This window comes from Ochotona curzoniae, unplaced genomic scaffold (assembly GCF_017591425.1).
Source record: "Ochotona curzoniae isolate NIBS_2020 unplaced genomic scaffold, NIBS_Ocur_1.0 scaffold_4505, whole genome shotgun sequence".
NCBI classification, from domain to species: Eukaryota; Metazoa; Chordata; class Mammalia; order Lagomorpha; family Ochotonidae; genus Ochotona; species Ochotona curzoniae.
This window is the reverse complement of record NW_024467118.1, coordinates 52,320,719-52,337,775: the sequence shown is the minus strand read 5'-3', so window position 1 is coordinate 52,337,775 and position 17,057 is coordinate 52,320,719. Positions and strand designations below refer to the sequence as shown.

The 17,057-nt window shown below is 37.9% G+C and overlaps 1 protein-coding gene across 1 annotated transcript; it reads right to left on the bottom strand.

Moving 5' to 3' along the window:
• Positions 1-5,357: 5,357 nt before the first annotated feature.
• Positions 5,358-17,049, bottom strand: CNOT7 (CCR4-NOT transcription complex subunit 7). Its single transcript, XM_040965844.1, has 7 exons — positions 16,868-17,049; positions 15,336-15,545; positions 13,537-13,730; positions 11,432-11,593; positions 9,522-9,666; positions 8,399-8,509; positions 5,358-6,946 (listed from the first exon to the last, which is right to left on the bottom strand). Exons 2-7 carry the CDS (start codon positions 15,450-15,452, stop codon positions 6,818-6,820), a joined length of 858 nt encoding a protein of 285 aa, XP_040821778.1. The 5' UTR covers positions 15,453-15,545; positions 16,868-17,049; the 3' UTR covers positions 5,358-6,817.
• Positions 17,050-17,057: the final 8 nt, after the last annotated feature.

The following is a 17,057-nucleotide window of genomic DNA, read 5'->3' as shown; positions in this document are numbered from 1 at the left end:
GTAACAAAGAACTCCTGGAGGTCAAATTGGGAATATGAAGTACTTTCCAGCACAATGTTCAGTGTATCTGTTTTTTCCTTTCCTCAAAAAGAACCAAAAAACTCAAACATACAAAACCAGTGAAACAACAAAAAACAAAATCAAACAGGTGTTTGATACGTGAGTAGATGCTGTTCTACTCTAATGCAGTTTAGGTGATTAGCAACTCAATTTCTGACACCCTTGAACTGTTTTTCTGCTGAAAAAAAAGAAAGGAGCAGTTGTGTGATGTCGAGACTGCTTGAAGTTGCTTCTTCCCTGCCTAGTCACAGGAAAAGTGAGAACAAAAACAAAATGGTGACAAATATTCAAAGAGATCTTTGATGTTCTTTCCATGGTATTCAATATCATGGTATTGTTATTGGGAGAAAATTCTGCTAGGATTAGTCATCTTCTGAGCAGGTTTATTAAACCAAAGGAGAGGGCTCGGTGTGGTGGCCTAGAGGCTAAAGTCCTCTCCTTGAACACGCTGGGACCCCGTATGGGTGCTGGTTCTAATCCTGTAGTCCCACTTCCCATCCAGCTCCCTGCCTGTGGCCTGGGAAAGCAGTCAAGGACGGCCCAAAACCTTGTGACCCTCACCCACATGGGAGACCTGGAGGAAGTTCCTGGATCCAGGCTTCAGATCAGCTCAGCTCCAGCTGTTGCAGTCTCTTGGGGAGTGAATCATCAGACGGAAGATCTTCCTCTCTGTCTTTCCTCCTCTGTAAGTCTGACTTTCCAATAAAAATAAAGAAATCTTAAAAAAAAAAAATAGCAAAGGAGAATGTTCACCAAATGATTTTAAGCTCTGGCTTCATGCCATATAAAGGAACTCCCCATTGCTCACAGCAGAAAGGCCAGTTCTGTTTTTTGACTTTTCAAAAGAAACTATGACTTATGTTGCGTTTTTGAGAGGGAGGAGGAGTCCTTTCAAATTCTTAGGCACGATATTCAGTCTGAAGGCCAAGGAATGTAGTTTCCTGATGTGATACTGAATAAAGATTCTCATCTTTTGGGGCCAAAACACAAATGTGAGAGCAGTGAATTTCCCCTCGTGTGCCAATAAAGCCAGAACCAAGATTATGTTGAAGAATACTTCACGGCCAACAAACTCCTGTGGGCCAGGAAAGGGGCACTGACTGGGTCATCCTCATAAGGATCATGAACAGGAATTTTGGAGACAGGCAGTTAGTCCATTCAGCCTCCAGGCTGTTGGTGAAGCAATGAAATGGATTACACAAGATAAGCTGGCAGCTTTTATGTGCCTTACAAAACTAATCAGCTAATGCCATAGAAACTTATGTATTGCTTATTAGGTTCTGTTCCCCTGGAATTTTCATTCTGTGATTTTTAATGTGTAAATTCTGAAACAATGAAAATCTTGCTTTGATAATTTGTATGTATTCCACTTCCAGTGTTTTAACAGAAGACAGCAGGCATTAAATTATGAAACAACACTGTCATATACATTATACCCAATCTAGGAAATGGAATGTATGAATTCGTTCTTAATTCATACACGGCACCCGGTCAGAGATAATTCTATCAACACTATTTTCTCCCCTAATCTTTTTTTTTTTTTTTTTTGATATCTTTACATAGTTTATTAGGGCACAAAGGGTCAGGGGCTACAAGAAAGCAGGTAAGACCATTGTATCCACACTAATATCATTTTTTTTTTTCTGTATATGGGGGTAAGAGGAGAAACAAAGGGAGAAGCCCCACCCAGCTTCCCACCCATCCCAGATCCCCCAAGTGGGGCATGCTCCGAGGGTCCTGCTTAAGCAATTTTGATGGTTCAACAGTTCTGAATTGCTGTTGGTCTAGCTGGTCCAAGCACGATGAAATCTCTTCAGAATCTTCTAGCTACATAGTCATAGACTACATAGTCTCTTCATAGTTGGGATTCTGAGATTAGCAGTTCTGTTGGAGGGATCTCCAAAGAAACTTCGACCTGATTCCTGTGTGTGCTTGCCAGTACAGGGTCTGGCAGCCTCCGTCGCCCTAGTCAACTTATGCACATGCTGGTCATTGCAATTGCTGGGTCAGTTCTGTTTCCAGCCCTGTCTTCCACATGAACTGATGGGTGTTGCGACCCACAATACCTCCCACCAGGCCCGCTCTCTGCCCTGGTTCCCGTGCTTGTCAGTATGTGCAGCAGACTAGTCCAGTCTGTCCCACATCCCATTCACCTCTTGTAATGTAGTGGGTATTGAAGCCTAGTTCAACCCAACCAGTCCTACTCTCCAGCCCACACACATACTGGAGGGATCCCCTCTGGCTAGCCACCCCCGCCCCAGTCATGGTTTTCATGCCTTCCAGTGGGAGTGGTGACCCAAGAGGGAGGTGCCCACTATTTCCCTACTATGCCACTCTCCGGGTGTCTCCCCTAACCTTTAACTGTTATTTTTAATAATTTTTCTTTGGAAGTGAATTGGTTTCTAAGTACTCCTTAATTCAACTTTACCTCAGGATGTCTATTCAAAATATCTGGCGTGGCAGTTAAATTTTGGCAAACAGGACAAATAACTAGATCCTTGAAGTTTCCCTAAGTAGAGAGGAAGACACATCTTTTCTGTTGAAACCAGATGGAAATATTTTAGACTGTGGAGGTTAATACTAAACTAAGGACAATTTTGTATTTCTAGTAGAGGAAATGAAATTTCCACAAAATTTTTATTTATTTATTTATTATTATTTTTTTATTATTAAAGCTTTGGGCCGTCCTTGACTGCTTTCCCAGGCCACAAGCAGGGAGCTAGATGGGAAGTGGAGCTGCCGGGACTAGAACTGGCTCTTATATGGGATTCTGGGCGCGTTCAAGGCAAGGACTTTTGCCTCTAGGCCACGGTGCTGGGCCCCACAAAATTTTTATTTTCAAACTTGAAAACACAATTGCCTTTGGCAGGGAGAGTACTACCCAGCTCAACTAATGAGGCAAATGGAAATTGGGGACAGAACATCTTGGTCAAGGTTAGTATTGCCTGTTCATCAAAACTTACTGAAGAAGTTCATATATTAGTGTTGGTAAGTAATTAATTTCATCTCTGTAAGTTTTTAGGATACAAGTAGCTCTATATCCTGCCCACACCATCTGCCATAGAAGATTTTTACTTAGGCATGTTCATCTTGTCTAAGACATTTACTGAACTCCATTAGTGTTTTGTTAGTATAAAATGCCTGTAAGCATGTCCTTTCCATTGCAGATTCATTTCTGATAGATTGAAACAGCTTTTTGGTTGCAGTTAAGCTTTTTTAAAAGATTTATTTATTTTTATTGGAAAGTCAGATATACAGAGAAGAGGAGAGACGAAAAGGAAGATCTTCCCTCTGATGATTCACTCCCCAAGTGATCACAACAGCCAGAACTGAGCCAGTTGTAATGCACAAGCCAGGAACTTCCTCCAGGTCTCCCATGTGGGTGCAGGGTCCCAAGGCTTTGGGCCTTTCTTGACTGCTTTCCCAGGCCACAAGCAGGGAGCTGGATGGGAAGTGGGGCTGTCAGGATTAGAACCAGCGCCCAAATGGGATCCCGGAGCGTGTTCAAAGCTAGTATTTTAGCCTCTAGGTCACTGTGCGCCCCTCCCTTTTTTTAAAGATTTATTTATTTCTGTTGTAAAGGCAGACATACAGAGGAGAGACAGAGAGGAAGCTCTTCCATGTGATGGTTCACTCCCCAAGTTAAAATCTAACGTATTTTGCACTTCATCATGATTCAAAATTACTAAGGAACTGCAGGGAAATATATTTATTGAAATTATGTGGAAAGAATGGCTGTTTTTGACAGTATAGAAAAGCAGTTTGCATAATAGTATGACAGTCTTTTGATTAAGATGTTAGTTTTTGTTGAAATGGTTTTATCACAGTGTGTTGTTTTGCCTTGTAATTTTAAGAAATGTATATTAAAAAACGTTATCTAGGATGCAGCACAAGTTATCTTGTAAAGCTACTCAGTGTTTGCAGGGGATTCAGAAAACTTTCACTGCTGGTTTTCAGCTCAACAAAACACAGTAATATTTTACTACTGCTAACAGTTGTGGAGTCTGTCAAATCAAGATAATCAGCTGTTTCTCACAAAAATTCAAGGAACTAACAATTTTTTTTTTTTGACATTTTGACCATAGCTATTCAAAGGACAAGTTAATAAAGCCAGATTCTTGAGTCATTTCAAACTCAGCATTGATTTCTCAAATAATGGGACCTGGCAGCATTGGTAACAACCAAGTCAGTACGATCCAAAGAAAAGCAGTTAGGATCATGGTTGTTCCAGTTCCTCTACTCTTAAGTGAACCATTCTTACCAAAAAACCTCATAATCTTTTATTGTCTGGGCATGTTTCTTTGGACTACCACACTCATCTGTAACTCATCAGTAAATGGCTTTCTTTGCTATCACATTGCTAACTGATACATGTAAGTTTGTATACAGCCTCAACTCCAATTTTCATTATGCTGTGATAGTTCACGATAGATTTCCTAGTTCTTCAGAGTTTTGCTTCCTTATGACTTGGGGACATAATTAATGAGTATTTACTATGGTAATATCTGGATTTTTTGAGGCAGTAATAGTATCACTGCAAAAGAAAAATCACTGCCCTAACATACCGTAGGAGCACAACTAAGTCACTTCTCGTTTTGATGTAATGGCATGAATTGATAACAACAAATGTGCTGTAGCATGACATGTAACATTCCAAATGTTTTATGAGTCTGTGTGCATCACTGTGTTGTCACTGGCCAAGGAGAAATGCGAAATGAACCTGTCAGTTTCTTACTGTAGCAACAGTATGTAACAGATGTGCCTGCCATCCAGTAAAATTTCTATTTAGACACTAAAATTAATTTCATACAATCTTTCCAGAATTGTGTTGATTTTCCCCTCCAATTCTCAGCTCTTTGGCTACACTGAAAAAATTATCAAATATCTTAGATCTAAAACCTAGATTTTGTACTTCTGTAAAAGCTATAAAATCTGTTACTTTCAGGGAAGGAAAAATTTATACAAAAAATGAAACTGAAAATGTTTGGCTACTGGGAAAGACAATCAGGCAATCTTCACAATCTTTTTTTTTCAAAAATGTAAACATGAAGCAAACAAAAAAATCATAAACTAGAAAGAAAAACAAGTCAATCATTGATTATGTAGTTGAAGTGTTCATAAAGAGCACTGTTGGGATGCAATGTCCTAAGTTCAAACTGATTTTTCAACAACAAAAAAATGCTCACCCAAAATTAATGAAGCTCCTGGTTCTGTTCAGTGGCTCAAATTAGAAGAACAAAACTAACAAGTCCTCCAAATACCCATTTCTAAAAAAAATCACCACTCATCAACCATAATGTAAGAAAACATTTCTGAAGCCTTTATTTACAAAAGCTTTAAAAACAAATAATACCCTCTATTTTGCAAATCACGTTTTGTTTAAAAAGGACCACCCAGTTACAGTATTATAGTATCAGGATAAAGACCGTACAGGGGAGAACCGCTGTGGCTAACATTTGGAGATTCGCTAATGTTACTGACTGAAGTGCGGATGGCACACATTATAACTTGGAGTCCATCATCTCAAGGTAGAGTTAATGATTACCAAAAAGTCTTCCTGCACATGCTCCGGTCTGGTCACACATTCTGCATGGCTAAATATTTCACAGTCTCCTTTTGTCAAAATATATAAAATAGATTGCAAAGATATACACAAAAAAATAAACAAGCATTACACTCCTCAGGTAGTTTTATTAGTTATACATTTATGTATATATATATATATTTGTGTTTTGTTTTGCACCAAATTTTTCCATTATTTAACTTTGTAGGAACTATGAAAGCACAATTTTTTCTTTTTGATATAAAATATACCTAAAGACTTGTTTCTTTGGACTTTAAATGAAATTGATTTGTGTAACTACAAATCAAGGATACTATAAGTATGGTTATAAATAAAAACTAAGAGTAAACAGTGATGTAATAATAAACAGATCAAGGGAAATGTGCTATCATAAAGCAAACTGCATCTTCAATGTTGAAATCCAGTTTCCCGGAAAATACTAAATGTCCAATCACAAGGGATTTTTCCTGAAGGGTGTAAAGCTGGTTTGAAAATTCTTCAGTCACAGAGCAGCCTACATAAGCCAATTAGAAACTGACAGACAGCAGATGTGCTTGGAAGATTAAACACTACATACAGAAGAAACAGCAGTTATTAAGCTCCTCAGTGTTTCCTTGTCTTTTTTGTTAGTCTTGCTTAATCAATTTGCACAAAAAAAGTGGTGTACTTTGTGGTGCAAAAACAAGTAAATATTGTATAAATTGGCAGATGGTCATATTCCCACCTAAGAGCAAGAAAAACCAAAATTTCTGATGAAACACAGGATTTGGGTCAGAATCACTCTCTAAAGTGCAAAATTGATGGTCCACAATCTCAAATAGCTAAAACTCCTGTAGAACGGAGGGGAGATATGAAACAGGGAAATAAATTACAGTCAGTGCTAGTTAATTCAGGAAAAGGGAAAAACAAATCGTAAGTTGGTAAAGTTTATCAAAATATTCAGTATAATGTAGCTTTCCCCACACTGTCACACGCTTGCTAGCAAGTGTATTAAATTAAGGCCAAATTTAACCTGAATGCATTTCTATTTATTGAGATCTTAGGAATGGTCATATTTAGTACTGAAAGACAGGAAATAAAATGGGCTATGAAAGGGGGTAAAGTGTCTTCTATTGTTCAGGGGATTCAACCAGAGATTAAAACCTATATACAAGCATGTGTGTAGCTCAAATAAAATAAAAGGACTATTTCTTGTCATGACTGCTTGTTGGCTTCCTCTTCATATGCATTCCCTGTGCCGTTCTGTACATAGGATGAACCAGAACCAAGGCCATACAAATGACCACAATATTTGGCATCATCAATATGATCTTCAAAGAACATCTAAAAAAGAATTTTGAAGAAAAAAAAGATAATTTTAACAAAAAAGTGCCATTAGTAACTTATTTTCCAACAATGTAAGTATCTGACTGTTCATCAACTTCAATGATGCGCTTTTCTATGGTTTTCCTTTGAGACCACATGTTTTAGTTAAATGAATGATACTGATATCCCTCAAGAACTGGGCTCAAAAGAAACCAAAGAGAATATTAATGAAAATGTCTAAGTGCATGTCTTTCCCATTAACATTCACACTACTTTTATCATAATTTGTAAGCAATAAAAACTAGGCAGGTTAATTCTGTTAATTTAGTATTTTTAAATACCTGAAGGACTGAAAACAGCCACTGATGGAGATTAAAAACAACTAGGTTTATAAATTGCCTTGTATATCTGCAAGGCTGAAAGAGCTGAAAATAAACTCCAAATGTATCATAGACAATTAAATCTCATCATTTCCCCTTAGTCTTTGAAGAAACCGGAAAAAAACATAACACTTCAGTGTCGGAAACCCATTATTATTTAAACCAGGAAGGCATCTTTCAAAGGTAAAGCTGAAAACTCCTAAGAACTTTAAACAAAATATTTAATTATGAATGTACAGTCAGATCACTACTGAACCAATAGTTAGCAGAACAGCTTTGCTGCTTTCTATTAGTGACACTCTTTCACAAAAGCTCTAACTTTCCAACCTCAGTTAATTGCTTAATGTGAAAGAGGATATGTTCTAAATAAGTTGGTAGCAAATCTTTTGCAGAAAAGTTTGTCCTATTTTGTTTCTGTGTAAGTTTCCTCTTATGCTTACCTAATAGGCTTGGATTTGTTAAATTGTATTCTGCCCTGTGCAATGTTTATACTTGATGAACTCATCTCTCTTGTCACTTAAGGAGGATCCTCTCAAAATGATTATGATTCAGTTATGTTAGTGATTTAACCCTTTTATAATTCAAAATCCCTAAGTAAGAATCTAGTAAAATGTATGTGTGAGTCCTACTCTATACAATCTTGAAAGCAGTCAAGAATAAACTAATAGTATTTTTACCACCAGCTTAAAGCTTAGAAAACTACAGTAGGGGGAACCTAATACATGCACTCCTGAAGGTGAGTGAAGCAGCAAGCGTAAGTCTACTGAAATACTTCCAGAGTGCTCTCACTGGCATTAAGTTTGATTTTAGATAAAAGTTACTAGCCTCTGGCCTGGTTTCTCAGCTAAGAATACTGTTCGATCCACAGGATTTCTAATGTAGTTTAAATATTTTTATCTATGAATAACTTACTCCTTGACTGCTTTCTGAATGAAATTTTAAGATGGTTTCGTTTGAAGTATGCCCGACATGGCACCTCTAAATTACATCTTCACTTAGTAGGTACTTATTCCCCAAACCTTCTGCCATAAAATTTTTAATGTTCTCAAGCTAACAACAAATTGAGAAAAAAGTACTGATGTCTTCATACTTCTCTCATTTTGAAAAAGGCCATTCCTGTGAGCAATGAATCAGATCCTGCCTGATGCTGTGGTCCTATCCGTTCCAGCTCTAACTGTTCAGCAACTTCTTGCAATCCACCCTAGGAAAAAATGCAAGCACTTGTTAGAGAGATGTACTGCCACTGCAAACTCAGGCACTGGCCAAATTATGAATGAACTTTATTATGTAAATACAAGCCTTATGAAGATTGGGGGGAGGTGGAGGGAGAATACAAATAAGTAATGTATTCATATTTTGAGATAAGTTCATAATTTAATGGGAAATTAGGTACTAAGTGGGAAAATCAAGTTTCTGATATTTAAAATGATAGGAGAAATTTTCCTAAACATACAGGTAAGCTCATTATACACAGGGTAACATGTATCAAGCACTCATACTTTAATAATCCACCAATCATTATAAAGCTGAATAGCTGGTATTGGTTGTTTTTCCAATTTTCTTCCCACTAACCTATAAGTAGTTTTTATCTAAGTAACTTTTACAAACAGGCATTACTGTTAATCAAGGCATTCATTTAATGCTTAATCATGATTTTTGCTTGCTAAAATATGTTAAAAGCATTCAATTCTTCAGCATGGTCTTCTATAAAGTATTCCAATACTACCAGGATTAAACCCTGCTTTCACTGAAAAAAACAAACAAGGAAAAATGTATAATCCTAATTAAGCGGAGAACAAATTCTTTGACATTACTGAATTTGAGTATATCCGCACATCATCTGATTTTAACGTGCATGATCAGAATAATGCATGTGTTGAAAGAGTTTATAATTGCATTTCTGTGTCTAAGTCTTTCTCACTAGTACCCAATTATATTCTGGCTCATGATTTTCAATTTGGCAAACGATAAAATACATCACCCCCATCTTGAATCATGTTGCAAGCTTATTCTGCTGCAATAATGAGAGTATTTTATAAAGGAATTTAAAGGCAAACTACTTAAGCGATGGAGAATCATATGATGAAAGATTATAACTGCATTTAATATAAAAGTTAAAATGTTTTCACACAGTATCTGAGCCTAAGCATTCAAGTTAGTCATTAAATCTGCAATAGTCAGCTGACTGCAAATAATGACACCGAACGCCGTACCTTGAGATTTTTGCAGCTCTTCATGAGGTACTTCACGTCATAAATGACAGGAAAAAACAACCGAAGGATCTCAAAGAAGTCAAGTTCTTCTTCAGGCAAATTAGAGTTTGTCAGGATTTTTATTAAATAGCCAAAGTCATAACCGCTACATAAGGGATGAAAAAACATAGGAGAGATGAAAAAAAAAAATGCTGGTGATAAATTTTAAGCCTGTTACACTATGGGACAAAAGGGATCAATTCCCAGTTTGTTACACACCAATTTTACCCTGCCCCCAAGAATATTTCCATCTGTAATGGGAAAATACCATCAAGTTAGACACTGCTAATGACTTTACTATTATTTTACCAGAGATACCAATATATAGACTCATACAGTTAACCCAAGCCTGCAGTCCTTTCAAGTACTCTTGGTACTGTCTGAACAGAAGCACTGTCCACAGATGTGCTTCAACCACAAATTTAACTATGGAAATACAGAAGAAAAGTTAAATGGAAATTTATCCAAGAATATTTAAAAATGTATCAAGAGAGTGGTATTTGTAGTAAATGAATCCCTAACAAAGTAATGTCACCTTTTTTAAATGACCAAACAGGTACCTTTTCTTTCCTTGTAAGTCTGTTCCAGCTTTAGAATGGCCTTTAAATATTCTTTATTCCCATCAGAATATCACTTCTCTGAGCACAAGGACTGTATTCTGTTTTGTTCACAGCTTAATTCCTAGACTCTTATAGTCCCTGACATAATCTTTAAAAATGACAAAATCAGACAGCAGTGGATGCTACTGAGGAAAAAGACAGCTAGCAGAATTCTAGAGATCATGTTTTAAAAACCAAACCAAACCATGGGAGGGGTGGGGGGAATCCCCAGCGCCTATAAAACTGTACTACATAATACAATAATAAAAAAAAAAAAAAAAACCAAACCAAACCAAACAGGATGATAGGGAAGGGCATGTCTTAGAAGAATTATTTCTGAACTCATTTCAATGACCAATAACATGCATAAAGTATTTTATAAAGTGCTTAACAAAAAGTGGATTCTCCAGAAGTGATAGTTTTTACTTCATTTTTATTACAAAAATTAGACAATGTTAAAGAGAATTTCTAGAAGGAAATTATTTTCCTGTGTAAATAAGCTTTATTGGCAATCCAGGAATTGAAAGTGACTTTGGGAGTGATGTTATTTAACCTTTTGTTTTTAAAGAAAGCATTGTTAATGCTTTTATAGCTGATACCTTCACACAACTATTTTACACAAACTTTTTGCATGCTTTGATTTTCTACCCTGACCTGTAGAATGACTTTCATGATGGACTGTTCATGTTGTAGACTCTGATGTAATACTAAGTAGTGATTTTTCAGTTGGAGGTACTGGATGAACTAATTCTCACCATCTTTCTCCTGTGCGATCCACTTGAACCTGTACCTCAGGAGAAAAGACTTGAGCCTCTTTAGGGTTTTTTTTTTTTTAATAAATTCTTTTCTTTAACTATTCCTATCAGGGTATGAGAAAAAGAGAACTGGGAGATACACTCTTTCATAAATAATATATACATCAACCAATTATTATGTGCTTTTAAAAAAATGAATAGTTTCCTTGATACAAACGTTAAAACTAAGACTCAGAAATGTTAAGTAACCACAGGTAACAATTACAATCATCCCTGTTGGATTTTTACATTAGTATCTTTCCATTTTTCCACCCTGTTCTGTTTCCACTATGCAGCAAGGCTTCCCACAGGTTAAAATGGATCCCATAATATTAAATTACCTTTAAGTACAAACAGATACTCAGTAAGAGCCAGAAGATAACTATTTAGCAGTCAATTCTTCTGAAAACTAAGCCTGAAACTGCTGACACAGAAACAAAGGCAGTGTCAACCACCATTTTTAATGCTATCTTTTTACCTATGAAATGATAGCCATTTGACCCCTTCACAAAGGACCACTCCGGAAGTCATTAGAAGTTCTGCAAAGTACTGGGTCTCAATTCCTTCCTCTTCATGTTTTTTAAATTGGATACCAGATGTTGTTAGCAGCTCTATTGAGTCCTGGGCATACATGTCCTCCCTGGCAGAATAAAGAGATAGACAACATTCAAAAACACCATTACTTCATTTATTTTCTTGAGGACATCTACAACTACAATACCAAAAACAAGACAGGATTGGTTGGGGGTGGCCAATTGTTCAAATATGGCCAACACATAAGGGTCATTATTTTAAAAAGACGTCCACACAATAAATAAATGTTCAATGGTAAGAATCTAATCTTTACTTCATTTCTTTCACCTTTCTTATATTCAAGAAAAACAGTCTTCTATTTACAGGCTACCACAACAGTGTGGCAAGCTCTTTCAGGAGCTATCAATCTCAGTAGTCATTTTAAAGTGGTCAGATGGCCATGAGCCTTACAGTAGGCCTTCTCCCATTCTTTCAGCCACATCAGGAAAAGCAGCTGGAGGCCATTGCAGGTGGCTGTGTTAAGCCACATTCTCCTTCAAAGAAAAAGGAGATGCATCCTCGACTCTCATAAAGAATGGGGCTTTCATGTGGTTCCAGTTTAGGACTGAAATGGCTAAGGGCTCTGCTAGAAAGCGGTAATTTCTTTTTCCAACCATTCTAATCCCAAAATTGCTTTCCAGAATTAAGCGAGGTAATTTAAGATCCTTTAAGATTTCACTTAAGCCAGTAAGAAAAGAATCTTTACAATTCTCAAGTATAAACACAAAGGTTTCCAAATAAAATCACAGCACATTTTACCACGTTTGAAATTCTGAAGAATACGTTAAACTTAATAAAATGGAAAGTCAAGTGAAAATATGCAGTTATAGGCTAGACTACTATATGCCCAGCACCCTCTGAATTCAGCAGCTCTGATTTCATTCATCATGTATATCAAACAGCAATCAACAAGGAATAGAAGCAAAGAATTCTACCATCATATGGTACTACCATTACTTGTGATACAGTTTCATTTACCACTTCAAATCATGTTTAGAGCATACTACACAGATATGGATCGCCAAAACAAGATATCACAATACAGCAACATACTTAGACTACATTAAACTTTTTATTTGCTGACAATCAGATTTTACCTCCAAACACTAAACTGCTATCAGTTATCAACTATTTTACCAATGATAAGTAACAATATGTAATTAAGCAAATAGGGTTTAGATCAGGCTTCATTCAGATTCTACTATATTAAAAAACACCAGAGATTTTTATAGGCTGATATAGGAGTAATGACGATTTGAAAGGAAAATACATCCAAGTTTCCAATAAATGTTTTATTGTACTTAATATGCAACTTACTCAAACTAAAATATGACCAGCGCTAAGGCGTAATTAAGCTCCCACCTGCAGTGCCAGCATCCCATTTGGGTGCCAGTTTGAGTCCCAGTTCCTCCACTTCCAATATCCAGCTCCTTGCTAATGTGCCTGGGAAGGCAGAAGATGGTCTGAATGCTTAGGCCCTTGCATGCATGTGGGAGATGTACATGAAATGCCTGGCTTCACTCTGAGCCAGCCCTGGTTGTTTGGCCATTTGGAGATTAAACTAGCTGATGGAAGAGCGCTGTCTCTTTCTCTGCCCCTCTTTCTCTGAAATTCTGCCTTTCAAATAAATGAATTAAAAAAAAAAAAACAAAGAACATACATATATAAAGTCTCTTCACAGAAAAAAATTAAAAGTGCATATTTAAATCTGTTTACAGAAAGTTTGAAAGTGAAAATAGTGCTATAATACTGTTTTTCTATCAAGAAGTATCAATAATTTTCTAGGTTAAAAAACAAGTGACATTTAAATTTTAAGAATACCACTTAGGAAAACCAAACTGTTTGATTTTAAACATCTTCCTTACACTAATATTTTTCTTTCATAATGAAAACACTTCTAGGTTTGAAATCTTTCAACTGATGTATTTCAACGACAATAAACCAAATCCATTTAGAATTTCGCCATAGTTACATGAAAAAGTTCAAGTTATACATTTATTTCCTACTTACGTCAAATTAAATTTAAAATTAAACTGCCAAGTTGAAGTTCCTGGCGGGTATTCTCCTTGCTCATTCATAAAGGTCAGTCCTAGCTGAATTATCTTTAGCAAGTCTACGTTACACCGCAGCAGTTGGTACTGATAGTCAGCATTGCTCCTGAATTCACCAATAGGTCTTGCAACCACACCTGGAAACTCGGTGTCCTGTAAAATGATTTAAAAACTCATTATTTACTAAAATGGTCACAACCACAGTCCACAAATTCCTACAATAATTTTCTATTCATGTCAAAGAATTTCATTGCAGATGATATTACATATGTTCAAATTCAACTACAAAGTACCTTTTAACAAGGATGTCCGTTAACTATTAGAACCAAAAACTAGCCAAAATCAAACTGCTTGAAGAACTGGTTAGAAAATGGAAAACGTATTTTCCAGTTGAGCTGTAAGACAAGATTTCATCTCAACATCAAAATCATTACAAGCATTGCAAGCCTTCTAATTATTTGGCTAACAGAGTATTCTCTAATCCACAGACAGCATGTTGTCTAGGTCTGCTAGCCACCCACTCAATGCTGTAGGAAGCTGCTGTGCCTTCTTTAAGTCTTGCTGACCTTACCATCTGAGAAAGGTGATCACCTCTAACGACTTTAACTGTAGTTATGGACAGGCATAACTTTGTTAAACAGAATGCTATCCATAAATAAATATTCATACTTCAGTGATCAATCTGTTCCTCACCAAGGAAGCCTATTTTTTTCATCTACAGTCATGTAATTAATTTCAGTCAACAACAGACCACAGAATACCATATTGGTCCCAAAAGATCACATCACCTGATGATGTAGCTCAGTTAGTTTGTCTATATACTCTATGATGTTTCCACAACACCAAAACTGCTTTAACAACACATTCAGAACACATCTGTTAAGTGACATGGGGCTAGAGAAAATGACACAAGGGATTATTATCAAGACTCAAACTAACGCTGGCTAAAAACAAAAACTAAATATCAGGTCACTGTGAAACCAAAGAAATTAAAGCTCCTCTAAATTCAACCCAACTAAAACTACTTTATTGGATAGTGTGTGTGTTGATAGGTTTTGAGGGGACAAAGATGAAAAGACCAACACCCTACTTTACAGAGCTAATAGCCTAGAGGATCCAAAAAAGTAGAGCAGCTTTAACAGATACACAAAATAGTAAAGAAAACAATGGGATGCTTAACAACAAAATGTGTTCCTGGAACTCCACTGATGATACCAGTAAAGCTGCAGACGGTATCTCACTGGGAGATCTGATATTTATGTTTGAGAAGCTATCCAGAACTCAACTGGTATCACTAGCTGGCTCTTAGTGTTTCTAGAAGCTGCCTGGCCCCTATAAGATAGGTCCTAACAGTCTCCTGCTGAAAACACAATTTCCTACAACTCCAGTACCAGGCGGGGCTACTTCATAATCGCATCCTAATTAGCAAAATGAGCAAAGATCCTCTATTTTGACTAAATGAATGATGGCTACATTTTCTACAGCTTTTGACTTGCTCTAGTCCTCTCTCCATCCAGGTAAGACTGAAGATACCAAATGACTGAATCACCCTGTCCTTCCAAACAATCACTTGGTCTTGTCCCATGGCTTATAATAAAATTTCTCTCAACACACTGAATAATAGACCAAACTTGTCAAATTACAAATATGTTCCTTTGGTTTTTGGCTGGAGTATATTCAATCAACCACAAGAGCTTAATTCAATACTTTCAGATTCCTCCTTTATGACAATTTTGAAGATGTGAGTCAAGGACATACCATAGCAACGTAATTATACTTCCGGATAACTTGACGAATTTTCTTCATCTCTTCATCCAGGTTGCAAGCCCAAACTTCACAAATTCTTTGGCTATTATCTACAGTTGCTGCTGGCATAGTGAGGGCACAAGAGTCTAGATGCCAAGCATCAAAATGTTACACTTGATTGAAGATTTGTTTCATAAAATACTTTATCCTTTATTTATGTACCTGTCAAAATTTAAAAAAAAAAAAAAAAAGCTGTATCAGAAATCTGAATCAGGGTAACTGACCTGACAGAAATCTTAAAACGTATGTATTCAAAATCCAGATTTCATTATAAAATCAAGGTTTAAGCACTGACTTGTTTGAAGTGACACAACTGACGGATAAGAAAAAAAGAAAAAACAATTTCCTGTCCTAATTTTAGAGTTTCAGAAGTGTTTGTTAATGTATATATTAATGATTGTTCTGGATTCAGTTCACCTTTTGCATAAAACATCACGAAACGACCCATTTCTGAGTAAACATGAAAAATCAGTTATACACGTGTCACGAAATCAGCTGCTACCGTGACAGGGTGTTTCATTTCACTCCTCACTCACAAAACACTCAAAATTTGACTTCCTGACAATAATCTGCCTTATGGGCATATCTTCAAGTCATATTGGAAAAGACAATAGCAAAGACAATTTTTAAGAAAATGTTGTGGGGAAAAACATACATACAGCTGTGGAAACTGAATGTCTCTGAAGAAAGAAAGCAACAGAATGTGTGTCTAGAAATCGTTTCTTTATAATCTCTTAGAAACGGACATTTTTCCTGGTTCTCAGAGACAGATCTCAGGCTGCGGCCCATCAACAGAGCTCACAGTACAGAATGACCAGATTAACATATCCACTGCCCGTCCACTGTCCACACTCACGTGAAATAAAAAAAAAAAAAAGCAAAATGTAAGAAAAGGGTCCTGTGTTGCCCTCTTTAAAAAGTCTCACAAGTTACAGCTACCGTAAGCACAGGAACCAAAGTCGACTGGGGGCAGCCCCCCCAGACCGTGCCCCCCACCCCGGTTACTGGAACAGGGTCTTCTTCCCTCCACCCCCTCTACCGCGTGTCCAGAAGCACCACACGAAACCCAACACCTTCCAACTGAAGTGGCATTTCCGTGCTCAACTTTCCCACAGAAACACGCGGAGACATTCACATCACAGACAACGCTCTTCACCGGCGCAGAACCGAGGTGCCGAGAAGCCGGGACTCCCCGACACAGCTCTGAGGCAAGGGTCGTGAGGAGATCCAGGCCACCGCCCTCCACTCCCAATTTCCGTCCCACATCGAAGCCCCAGGTACAAAGCCTCGGCGTCATCACTGCGCGCCTCCCTCTTGACATCCCCCTCCCCGCCCCCACGGGCCGCGGAGCGCTTCCCTCCGCCTCAGGCATCCCGGCCGGCGCCATCGCGCACCCGCTCCGCATCATGGCTCCCGCCCCCTGCCCACTTCCCCGACATCACCCTCCCCGCCCCCTCAGGCCTGCGACGGACGCCAAGATCTACTTGCGTCGCTGAGCTCGCGCTCCACCTCCTCCTCCTCGCCATAGAGACAGCACCCGGCGGCAGTGGCGGCGGCGGTAGCGGTGGCGGCGGCAGCGGGTGCCCCATAGACACCTCTCGCCCGGCCAGGGGGAAAGGGGAGCCGGAGCTGCGCCGCACCGCGATGCGCCGTCGCTTCTCTCACGTCCTCCCG

Excerpts from the sequence above, each read along its gene's own strand:
- CNOT7 (XM_040965844.1), bottom strand. The coding sequence starts at position 15,452 with ATGCCAGCAGCAACTGTAGATAATAGCCAAAGAATTTGTGAAGTTTGG. Across the intron at positions 8,510-9,521 it reads AGAGCTGCAAAAATCTCAAG|GGTGGATTGCAAGAAGTTGC; the intron begins GTACGGCGTTCG and ends ATTTTTTCCTAG. Across the intron at positions 6,947-8,398 it reads CCTTTTTCAAAATGAGAGAA|ATGTTCTTTGAAGATCATAT; the intron begins GTATGAAGACAT and ends ATTCTTTTTTAG.